The sequence below is a fragment of the Cetorhinus maximus genome, chromosome 1 (assembly GCF_964194155.1).
Source record: "Cetorhinus maximus chromosome 1, sCetMax3.hap1.1, whole genome shotgun sequence".
Taxonomy (NCBI): domain Eukaryota; kingdom Metazoa; phylum Chordata; class Chondrichthyes; order Lamniformes; family Cetorhinidae; genus Cetorhinus; species Cetorhinus maximus.
The window spans coordinates 10,518,484-10,531,218 of NC_135879.1; the positions used below are offsets into that span (position 1 = coordinate 10,518,484).

Genomic DNA, 12,735 nt, shown 5'->3' on the forward strand with positions numbered 1-12,735 from the left:
TTCTGAGCTGTTTATCCTCAGCAGCTTTTGGTCAGTGGTGGATGCCATTGCCTTCCACTCCCAGGGGCTGGGTAAGACACCTGTTGGCATTACACTGAGCTACACTAGCCAACTGAGCTAACTGGGCCCCCCCGATGTAATTATTATTTAATTATCTAATTGCTTAATCAACCTGAACGTGTGGTGGAAACAGATTCAATAGTAACTTTCAAAGGTGACTGAATATAAATTTGAAGGGAAGAGAATTGCAGGAGAAAGAGCATTGTCTCTACTGGGGAGATTTGGTGTTTCTTATCAGAGTTCCTTGTGTACAGATGGACATTTATTGCTCTTGGTTTTTTTTCTGTCTAGAATTTGCTGCCCTCTGTTGACCAATCGTTACTCAATACTTTGAAGAGAATTATGACAGTGGACAGTTTACTGGAGGAGGAAATGTGCAAAAAGACAACAAGGTAAGAAAATTTCAGTTTACCTTCCCCAATTTCCTTATAACTTCCTTCAGAACTTTTCATTAACTTTATTGGCAAACACATGATAGATATTACCTGTTGGTGTTAAGTGTGGCATTAATACATCTATTTCAAATGGGTTAATCCTCATGTTAAAGTATCTCAAATCAGAAAATTTAAGTTCCAGTCTCTTGTGGTACACATCTATTAAGAACATAAGAAATAGGAGCAGGAGTAAGCCAGACACTCCCTCGAGCCTGTTCCACCATCCAATTGGATCATGACTGATCTTAAACCTCAGCTCTACTTTCCTGCCCAATCCCGATCCCTTGATTCCCTTAGGTTCCAAGAATCGATTGATCTCAGCCTTGAATATACTGAACAACTGAGCATCCACAGCCCTTTGGGGTAGAGCATTCCAAATGTTGTGCCACTAGATGGGTTCCCAAGATGCCTCAGGCAGCCATTGGAGATGTGAATACTCTGGTGGGGTCAGGAGCTGAGGTCAATGGTACTTGTGCCAGACTTCGATCATAGGAGTGAACTGGAGCCTCTGTTGATTTTATAATCCACATTGTGTTGGACGCCATGTCGAGGACATTGGTGTACTGTACAACACCTGAGGACTCAATTCCCCAACAATTTTCAATCATCCACCAGCAAGTTCCACTGTAGTTACATTTTACAACAAATTTCATCTCAGTTTTACATGCTCAATTGATGCAGTTTCTAAATAAAATCCAGGTTGAAGATGCCTCTTGTATGATTCTAGCACAGAATTCCATTTCACTATTTCTGTTTACTCTTGTTATATAGAAGGCTGTGAAAAACATATCTTTCACGGGATCCAGCTGTACAGTTACTGAGAATTTGAATTGCCTATAAATTAGTACAAGTATTTAACATTTAAAAAATAATGAATTGTCCATCGTTCAAAAGGACCATAGGCATCTCTTTCCATTCAAAATAAAATAACGTAAATTAAATTTGTCTGAATTTCATTTACAGGGCAATCGTTAGGGCATTTTCTTCTTCTCAAGCTGTGTGTGGAAGTTTCTTGGATGTCAGGTAAACCAATGTTTTATTGCCTAACAATTAGCATCAGAATATCCTAATTAGACTTGTTACAGATTCTATCTGAGTTCATTGGTTTATTCCACAGGCCCAAACCAAAACTAAATCATTTTTGTCAAAGGTCAAGAGGGTACCCTTAATTTTCAGGTGTTTATTTTACTCAATTTTCTTGAGGAAGTTCATACAACTGAACAAGCTGAAGGTTGAAGAAGCTAAAGGATTGTGTAGAAATGTCACTTGATTTACTGGACAGATTTGGTTATTACACCTGCCCTATCCATACTCTGTCGAGATATCAGGCTTTGTTAAGTGGTGATTCTGTCTCTCCCCCCCACTCTTCATCCCCCAGAGTCAAGTTGAGTTTGAGTTGAGTTACTCAGAACTTCCTCTGATCAAACAATTGCTGTCCATTAGTTTGCACCCTTAACTCCACTCCTCCTCCAGAGGCAGAATCTTCGGCCCGGCGAGTGGGGGCGGGGCCTGCTCGTCGAGGCATAAAATGACGCGTGGAGACGTCAGGCGTGCATCCCGACGTCGCCCTGTGCCATTCAGATTTTCAGTTTGGCGGGCACGCAGGCATACTAAGGCCAGTTAATTCTCAATTAAATCAATAAACTGAGCTGCCCGACCAACCTTAAGGTTGGGCGGGCAAACGAAGAGCTCAGGCGGCCTTCGCATTTTTCATGGAACCTCATCCACGGGCGGGATGAGGTTTTTAAAAGTGTTGTAAAAATTTTTAATAAAATTAATAGACATGTCCCAGTTCATGTGACAGTTTCACACGAGGAGACATGTCTTAAAAATTTTTTTCCTTTATTAAATTTTTTTGCACTTAAACTAATCTCCCTGAGGCAGCTCTGTGCCCCGACTCAGACAAGCACAGCACCTCTGAGTGCGCGTCACACTGGGCGGGACTTAATTGGTGCATGCCGATGCCCAACCCCGCCCAACTCACCCACTCACCCCGCCCCCGACTGGGAGAAAATTCTCCTCCAGGAATTTGGGTATGAGTCATCTAAATATTTCGGGCAGGCACCAGGACTATCTACAGTGGAACTGGGGACCTGCCTCAGTTCTGAGGGGAACCGCCCTGTTTTGCCACAAAGTAGTTTAACCAGCTGAGAGACTTCAGCGTTTTGAAAGAAAATTTGATGCTGGCCTCCTGTGCATCTCCAACTTCCTTCACCCCACCATTGATGGCCATGCCTACAGCCTGAGTTCTGGAATTCCCTCACTAAACCTCAGTGCCTCACCACCTTTCCTCCTTCAAAGGTGCTCCACCTCTTTGTCTCGGCTTTGGATCGACCGGTCTAATTTCCTGTTTGACTTGGTGTCAAATTTCTGTCCGATGACGCTCCTATGAAGCCCCTAGGGACGTTTTATTACATTAAAAGATGCCACATAAATGCAAGTTGTGTTTGTTGCATTGGAAGTAGATTCCCAAAATCATATTAATTGGTGGAAGACCTGTACTCCACGAGATGGAATGAGGTTGAATGATGATCAATATACGACCCAAATCTTATCATGCCATGGAAAACATTTTCAGTGCAGTGGGTACCAGGCAGGGAGTGAGGGAAGGAGGGCTGTATGAGTTTTGCCCGATTTACCAGATCACTGCCCAGGTGGTGAAGGTGAAAATTTACCCCAATGAGACTGAGGCCAAGATTTTGCAGTCCCCCCTGCAGCTGGAACCATCGCTGGCGCGAATGGAAAATTTGGAGAGGCAGCCAAAAGTCCATTGACCTTTGGCGGGACCTGAAAATTCCCCACCCTGAGAGTTTGAGCTCCAGCACGTTGTGTTTGAGACCACTGTATGGATTTGGGTCAGCGCAAAGAACCAGTACCTCAAATCAACCTGCAGTCACATTATAAAAGCAAGAACAATGCCAGATTGTTTCTGCAATACATTAATTATCATTCTTGATATCTTTCAAAACAGCAAGGATGGCCATTTCAAAACAAATGGAGAGGTGTCTGGTCTAGATACGTCCGCGATATATCTGGGCTTCATGAAATTGGCTAAAGATCTCTCATTATTGGAAAAGGTAATATTAATGACGCCAGAGTACCTAGAGTTTCTTACACCTTAAGGTGCTGGAACGCACTTTAATCCCTCCCTAAGCATCTCTGACTCTCTACCTCCCTTTCTTCCTTGAACATGCTCCTTAAAACCCAACTCTTTGACCAAGCTGCTGATCATCCACCTTCATATTCCCTTACGTGGCCCAGTGTTTAATTTTGTTTCATAACACATCTGTGGTACGTCTTGGGAATTTTTGTTATGTTAAAGGCACTACTTAGATATAAGCTGCTGTAATCATCTTTTATGACAGCCACAAGTCTGGTTAGGCCTAAATAACCAGGAGTTTCTATGGGTTTCCACAATTTGTGTAGTGAGGGAGCAGAACCACCCACTGGACCTGAGTATCCTGCTGGATAGCAACCCAGGATTCAGAGCCACTCACTGGGAATGTCTGGAGAGGGGTTTGAACCCTGAACCTTCTAATTCAGAGGCAGGAATGCTACTATTAAGCCAAAAGCTCAACCCTTTCAAATTCAATAAGACAGGATTTCATTGTGCAGGTATTTTGGCAAAGATGCTGAAACATTACTTGATGTCTGACAGCAGTGTGTAAATCTGCTTGATGTGATGTTACTCCAAGCCCTCATGTCCTATTCTGTTTGCCAAAAGGTTCTCTCACCATAGTTAATCTGACGTCATAATATTGTGATTAAAGATGCTGTGGGATTTACATCAATAACTACAAATATTTGAGTTTATTCATTCACAGGGGCAAAATTTCTTTAAAAATTCTTTCATGGGACCTGGGCTTTGCTGGCTAGGCAAGCATTTTTATTGCCCTTCCCTCACTGCTGTTGAGCAGGTGGTGGTGAGCTGCCTTCTTGAACCGCTGCAGTTCATGTGGTGCAGGTACACCCACAGTACTGTTTGGGAATTCCAGGATTTTGACCCAGCGGCAGTGAAGGAACGGCCGATATATTTCCAAGTCAGGATGATGTGTGACTTGGGGGATATTTGCAGGTGGTGGTGTTCCCATGCATCATCTTTCCTTGTCCTTCCCGGTGGTAGAGGTCATGGGTTTGGATGGAGCTGTCGAAGGTGCATAATTGCAGTTAAAATATTTGAAGTGTACAGAAGGTGAAATAGGTCTTTAGCAGTAGGGGCAAACAAGATTGTCGTGAATCAGCAGATCGTTTTTACACCAAGCCTTCTTTCCTTTTCAATCGAAGTCAATGCAGCAATGTAAAGTTACTGATTCAACGCAACCCTGTTTTACAGTACAGCCTTCGACCAGTTCAACACCACCAGTTGCTTTAGTGCTTTCCTATAATCACCACACTCGCTGTTAGATAACAGAGCTGTCAGCTGGAATAGAAACAGAAGATGCAGGAAGCAGGTCATCAAAAGAGGAAGAAAGTTTCACGTGTTCGGGTGAAACCCTTCATTGGAGCTGATGAAGTGTCACACCCAGGACACCAGATCTGGATTTCAGAACAGGAGTTTCCAATGGAATACATGTTATCTCTTCACAAACTAATTTACTCCTCCTATATTGTCCTCATGAATTTTCAGATACACCCCTTCTTTCTCCCCTTGTCCCAAATAACACAACTAATCTTTACAGCCACAGTGCACCACAGAATTTATTATTTTCACAACAATAATTTTGTTCTTTATGAGGCAAAATTTGAGCCCGGAAAATACACTCACCATGAAAATGCCCAGTTACAGAGGGGACATTTTAATATGCTATAGGTGTTATATAAGCATTAATTATTATCGTTGCTTGATGCTCGGAACCTGCATTGATCTGTAGTTTTAAATCCAGCACAGAATAGAACAACCCCCATTTTTTTTAATACATTTATGGGATGTAGGCATCGCTGGCTAGGCCAGAATTTATGCCCTTAATTGCCCTTGAGAAGGTAGTAGTGAGCTGCCTTCCTGAACTGCTGCAGTACATATGGTGTAAGGACAATCACGGTGCAGTTAGGGAGGGAGTTGAAGGATTTTGACCCAGTGACAGTGAAGGAACGGCAATATATTTCCATGACAAGGTGGTGAGTGGCTTGGAGGGGAACTTCCAGGTGGTGGTGTTCCTATCTGTCTGCTGCCCTTGTCCTTCTAGATGGTAGTGGTCATGGGTTTGGAAGGTGCTGTGCAAGAAGGCTTGGTGAATTCCTGCAGTGCATCTTATAGATGGTATACACTGTTGCCACTGTACGTCGGTGGTGCAAGGAGTGAATGTTTGTGGAAGGGGTGACAATCAAGCAGGCTGTTTTGGCCTGGATGGTGTCGAGCTTCTTGAGTGCTGTTGTACCTGCACTCACCAAGGCAACTGGAGAGCATTCCGTCACATTCCTGACTTGTGCTTTGGGGAGCCGGGAGGTAGCTGGATTCCTCGCCCCTGACCTGCTCTTGGAGCCACAGTATTTATATGGCTAGTCCAGTTCAGTTTCTGGTACTGGTAACCTCCAGGATGTTGATAGTGGGGGATTCAGCAATGGTAATGCCATTGAATGTCAAGGGGCGATGGTTAGATTCTCTCTTGTTGGAGATGGTCGTTGCCTGGCACTTGTGTGGCGCGAATGTTACTTGCTACTTGTCAGCCCAAGCCTGGATATTGTCCAGGTCTTGTTGCATTTGAACATGGACTGCTTCAGTATCTGGGGAGCCTGAATGATGCTGAACATTGTGCAATCATCAGTGATTGACCCCACTTCTGACCTTATAATGGAAGGAAGGTCATTGATGAAGCAGCTGAAGATGGTTGGGTCTAGGACGCTACCCTGTGGAACTCCTGCAGTGATGTCCTGGAACTGAGATGACTGACCTCCAGCAACTACTTCTCTCGTGCTAGGTATGATTCCAACCTACGGAGAATTTTCCCCCTGATTCCCATTGACTCCAGTTTTGCTCGGGCTCCTTGATGCCACACTTGATCAAATGCTTGTTGGATACACTTCAGGAAGTTTTACAATACCTCTCAACCCTTAAAACAGCTTTCAAAATGAAAAACATTACTCTTGCAAAACCTTAAAACATCTTTCTGTTTATTCTGATGCTGAAATTTTAGAATAAAACACTTCTTCATTTACAATCTTCTCTATGATCTTGAAAGTCCTCAAGATTGCTTCAAGAATCATTACATGCAAACCTCCTAAATTCAGCAGTTTTCACCTCTGCAAATGTTTAGCAGAGAATGGGGGAAGCCTGTTAGCATTCCTTTGAATTCCTGTTGACTATAATACTATCCCATCAATGTATGAACATCTGCATTGCAATCAGCGATCGACCAGTACAGTTACATATTTTGTTGTGGGAATTCACCTGTGAAATTTAATGATTTTGCATTGTGATGTTAATAAGGAATATGAGAAAAAGCACATTTCAGAGTTTAATTAATCTATATTAATGATTTAGGCGAAGAGTCAGAGAGTCATGTATCTAAGTTTTCTGATAATACAAAGTTGGGTGAGAATGTAAGCTGTGAGGAGGACACAAAGAGGCTACAAAGAGATATAGACAGGTGAGGTGAGTGGGCAATAAGATGGCAGATGGGGTATCATGTGGGGGAAGTGTGAGGTTATTCACTTTGCTTGTAAGAATAAAAAAAGGCATGAAACATGTAAATAATGACATTCAGGGAGACTTTGGTGTACTTGTACAAGGAACACAAAAAATTAGCATACTGGTACAGGAACCAAGCAATCAGGAAAACAGTTGCATGTAGGCGTTTATTGCAAGGGGATTGGAACTGTGTGACAAACCACAGTCGAAAAATATAAGGGGCACTTTGCCATGGGGGTGCTGGTGTAACCTTGAGCCTTGACACTGGGCGAGGGGGTGGGGAGGTGCTGGCATAGCCTCAAAGGTTGGGGGGAGGGGTGGGTGGCCGGGGTTGGGGGGGTTGCTGTTGGAACACTGAGGTGGGAGCAGAAGCCTTGCAGGCGGAGCGGGGAGAACCATAGCCACGTGAACCGCAACAATATTGATTCTGCCTACTTGGAAGCAGAACCCATTGGCAGGACATCCCCAAGCTCAAACGAGATACGATGCAGGCTCAGTGCATGTGCAACAAGGAAGCTTCCAGCAGAAGAAGAAATCCAGGAGAAAACATGTTCCCGGAAGACTTGATCTGGGATAGGAGATGAAAGGCCAGATTATGGGATGGTCCTGGAAAATCCAGGACAGTTGGTCACCCTGGATTGGATAACAAGAACAAAGATGTCTTGCTACAATTGTATTGGGTTTTGGTGAAACCACACCTGGGTTATTTTGTACAATTTTGGTCTCCATATTTAAGGAAGGATTTACTTGCATTGGAGCCAATGCAGCTAAGGATCATGAGATTCACCCCTGGGAAACAAGGGCTGTCTTATGATGGGGGACTAGGTGAATTGGGTCTATATACTCTAGAATTTAGAAGAATGAGTGGTGATCTCATCATAACATTCAAGATTACGAAGAGGCTTGACAGGGTAGAGACTGAGACATTCTTTCCCCTAGCTGGGGAATCTAGAACAAGGGGGCACAGTTTCAGAATAAGGGGCCGATCATTTAGAATTGAGATGAGAAGAAATTTCTTCACTCGAAGGGTTGTGAATCATTGGAATTCTCCACCCCAGAGGGTTGTGGATGTGTCATCATTGAATATATTTAAGGCTGAGATAGACAAAGCTTTGGTCTCTAGAGGGTTATGATAAGCGGGCGGGAAAGTGAAATTGAAGTCCAAGATCAGCCATGATCATATTGATTGGCGGGGCAGGCTCAACAGGCCATACGGTCTACTGCTGCTCCTGTTTCTTTATTGTTATTGCACTAGGTGGGTAAAGTGGATTTTAGGTATTATAAAGGAGTTACAATCCTGCTTCTGACATTCACGATTTTACAGGTGAAGAATGCAGTACAGAATTACCTGATCCCATCATTGCCTCGATCTCCGACTTGTGTGGAAACAATGCGAGTTTACATTATTCTGCCAGAACTCATCGCTGTGCTGAAAGATCCAAGGGACACAGCAATGCTGACGGACTCCTTAACCAAAGCCATTCTCTCACTTGAAGAAAGTTATTTTAAAACTCTTGGTAAGTTTTTCAAACATTATTTTAAACATTTAAACATAATTAAAAGCGCTTATGGTCACAATTAAAAGCAAATAAATCAGAAATCAAATTGGCTTCCACATTTCGTACATTCCAACAATGACAATGCTTCAAAAAATACCTCATTGATTGTAAAATACTTTATGGTGCTCTGAGACTGTGAAAGACATTGTAGAAATACCACTTTATCTGTCTTTCCATACCGTCTTCAGGGACTGAAGTCTTAGGTGGTCAAAATCGGATAAGGTACTCAAGCACTGATGCGCCACTTTAGTGGAAACACCATGTAAACACAGTCTCTGCTGAAGTTAAGGCAGCTGATCAGGAGCACCCCCAATGAAATGTGTGGCAAGATTGTTTGAAAGATGGCACCCACCGTTCTATCTTTATAGTTCATCATTCTCTTTGCTGCTTTGATGGTTTACCGTCTGATCTGTGTTTTATTTTGCGTGAACATTTCCGTGCTCTTTCTTGACTAGAGTGCTGGTGGTGTACGATGCCTTATTATTTCTTCATGCGCCTTGTGAGGATGTATCAAAAAGAATCAAGGCAACATCTTCAACTCGCTATGGCGGACACTTCAAAGGACAACTCCCAACTGCATGACTCATTAAAAATTTTACAAATACTGTACAAGGTATGCACGAATTTATCTTATTACTCTGGACCCCTATTTTGAGTGTCTCTTCACTTTGTTCCACCTTTAGCCGGCTTGTGTCCCTGCTGGGGAACTCACGTTCTTGCTTCCTCACTCCAAAATATTCAAATGAACCCTGAAACCCGACTTCTTCAACCAGTCACCTTGCTGCACCCTCCTTGCACTATCATTTGCCATTTGCTTTTCACCCATGCCTTTGGAATGTTTTATGAGATATGAAGGGGGCTTATCAATCCAAAATTGTTGTTACACTTGGAATAAACTGGTCTGGGCTAAGTAATGTATTTTCCACCATTAAGTGAACACCATGGCCTCAGTATTAACCTAAGGTGCCCGGCAGGAACAGGGTGTGAGTTCAGTTTCGACACCTGTTCTGCACCCAATCCGAGTGAACTCTGCATTGAAGTTAATGGAAAGTTAAAGTAAAGTCAGACAGGGTGTGAAATGGACGTTCAACCCAAACCATTCAATTTCCTCATTTTAACTTTAGTTAAAATTGGGGCATTTGTAAATTGCTCCTGTCAGGAAATCACAGGTCCGCTGACCACAATTTTCCAACCCAATGCCGGAATTATCCAGCCCTGTTTGGCGTTGTGCGTCATTGCGGGAGGGTGGGAGGGGGACAATATGACGAGAAGGCCAAAAATCGGTTTCACGCTGTCGTGAAACCATTTTGCGATTGTCTGTCGGCTTCGCCAGTCAATGGCTGCCACCACTGCATGCCGGGAAACTCGTTTCAATATTTTAGCATCTCGTTATAAGCCTGGCTCACTGAAATCATCCCGCATGCATCAAGTTTACCGCCCATGTCGGCGTGACTTCAGGACGGTGTACTTCACAGCTGGCTTGAAAAGGCATGCACCTGGCGACCGGAACATCCAGGGGAATTCGGAGGTGAGGGCACACAACCTTGCGTAGCACTTGTGAGCATTACCCGTAGGACATCAAAGGATTCTTCGCTGCGCATTCACAGGGGGGCACAGGCAAGTTGCTTTTTTCCCGGCTGCCTTTCAGTGCAGTGCCGCGGGCAAGGGCTCCAGTGAAAGTCAGACCGGGGTTAAGGGTGGGGGGCTGGGCAGCACAGACTGAAGGAAGTACACAAGCACATGCCGGGGGAGTGGTGGGGGGTGAGGGAAGTGGCCACGCACTTGGGAAAGCTTGTCAAAAGTGAGCATTCTTCCGCAGCTGAGACCATTCAGCAGCAGCTCCATTGACAGGCTCTGACCCAGGCCCCTCAAGCAGGTTCTGCCCACTCAAGCAACGCCAAAGCATGAAAGTGCCACCAAATGTTCCAGAACTTTTCACCCCTCGGGCACAGACTGCAAAGTAATGTGCATTTTAGGGGCCAGCAGAGCAATTGGCCAACTAGGCAAGTTGTACAATCCCCTTGTGGCCATGGCGCAGTCACTGGTGGAGGGGCTCATAGCCCCTTGCAATGTCCTTGTTAAGGTGTGAACCAGTATCCACTGTGGTTCAGGCTAACAGCGCAGCCTTGCAGTGCGGGTTAGGAGAATGCCTGCGCCTGAGCTGAGAGCACAGCATGCAGTCCAATGGGCAAAGCTGCCGCCAATCGGTCAGGTAGAGTGGGGCGGAGGTGAGTGAGGTTTCAGACAGCCAATGAGTGCACTACACATTACCCATCCAAGTGGTGGCCAGCACTCTCCTGCATGTGTGAAGAGGCCTTCAAACTTAACCAAGAGAGGTTCTTAGACACACCTAAGAACCCACGCGTCTCTCTCTTTCATCCTGCAGGAGGAGAACATCAGGATCATGGAGCTTGAAGATTTAGCGGTCTGCCTCATGGCTTTCAGCAGTGATGGGCAACCTAGGCTGGTGATTGGGCTGCATGAGTAGCTCTCCTTCATCTCAGTGGGCCGCAGGACTGAAATTGGGCATGTGCACTAACCGTGACGCCATGAATAAGAATTTGTGAGGCATGCCAACTGAACCATAGCAACGCTTTGATTGGTCTCAGAGGGAGCGTACACCTGTCACAATGTCGTGAGCAATCAGCACACACCTCACTTCACACGTCCGTGCTTTGCATGCACATCACTTTAGTAATACCGGTAGGAAAAAATCTACACGGATGGAAACCAGTGGAATCTGGCAGCCCTGCGCATGGACAACGGTCAACAAAATGTCTTGCGGCTCACACTCAGAATCTTGATGGGCCACATGCAAGCCGAAGGTTGCCCACCACTGGCTTACAGGGAGCAGAGAAGAACATAGGAACAGGAGAAGGGCATTCAGCCCATCGAGCTTCCTCCGCCATTCAATACCATCATGGCTGATCAAACACTTCAATGCCTTTTAACCTACACTATCCCCATAACCCTTCATGTTATTGTTACGAAATCTATCAATCTCTACCTTAAACATATTCAATGACTGAGCTTCAAGGCCCTCTGGGGTAGAGAGTTCCAAAGATTCACAACCCTCTGAGTAAAGAAATTTCTCCTCATCTCAGTTCTAAGTGGCTTCCCCCTTATTTAGAAATTGTGTCCCCTGGTTCTAGACTCCCCAACCAGGGGAAACATCTTACCTGCATCTACCCTGTCTATTCCTTTAAGTATTTTGTCAGTTTCAATGTGATCATCTCTCATTCTTCGAAACTCTAGAGAATACAGGCCCGGTTTCCCCAATCTCTCGTCATAAGACAGTCCCACCATCCCCGGAACAAGCCTGGTGAACCTTCATTGCACTCCCTCCAAGGCAATGATATACTTTCTGAGGTAAAGGGACCAAAACTGCACACCCTACTCCAGGTGCGGTCTAACCAAGCTTCTATACAATTGAAGCAAGACTTCACTGCTCCTGTATTCAAATCCTCTTGTGATAAAGGCTAACATTCCATTAGCCTTCCTAATTGCCTGCTGCACCTGCATGTTAGCCTTCAGTGACTTATGGACAAGGACACCCAAGTCCCTTTGTACATCTAGACTTTCTAATCTCTTACCGTTTAGGAAATACTCTGCACATCTGTTCCTTCTATCAAAGTGGATAACCTCAGATTTTTTCACACTATATTCCATCTGCCATGTTCTCGCCCCCTCACTAAGTCTATCCAAATCCTCCTGTAGCTGCTTTACATCTTCCTCACAACACACATTCCTGTCTAGCTTTGTGTCATCCGCGAACTTGGAAGTATTACATTTGGTCCCCACATCCAAAACATTGACATATACTGTGAACAGCTGGGGCCCAAGTACTGATCCTTATGGTACCCCACTAGTCACACCTGCCAACGCGAGAATGACCCATTTATTCCTACTCTCTGTTTTCTGCCTGTTAGCCAATCCTTAATCCATGTCAGTATATTGCCTCCTATCCCATGTGCTTTTATTTTGCTAATCAACCTTCTGTGGGGGACTTTATCAAAAGCCTTCTGAAAATCCAAGTATACTACGTCCATTGACTCTC

General features: G+C 44.6%; 1 protein-coding gene across 1 annotated transcript in view; it reads left to right on the forward strand.

Annotated features, from left to right (window-relative positions):
• Positions 1-12,735, forward strand: part of LOC144667999 (putative E3 ubiquitin-protein ligase HERC3) — a 66,797-nt gene that overhangs the window by 16,833 nt on the left and 37,229 nt on the right. Inside the window, exons 9-13 of the mRNA XM_078529738.1 lie at positions 352-452; positions 1,458-1,517; positions 3,466-3,571; positions 8,444-8,636; positions 9,134-9,291. Of these exons, the coding sequence (XP_078385864.1) occupies positions 352-452; positions 1,458-1,517; positions 3,466-3,571; positions 8,444-8,636; positions 9,134-9,291 (618 nt within the window). The remainder of the gene's footprint in view (positions 1-351; positions 453-1,457; positions 1,518-3,465; positions 3,572-8,443; positions 8,637-9,133; positions 9,292-12,735) is intronic.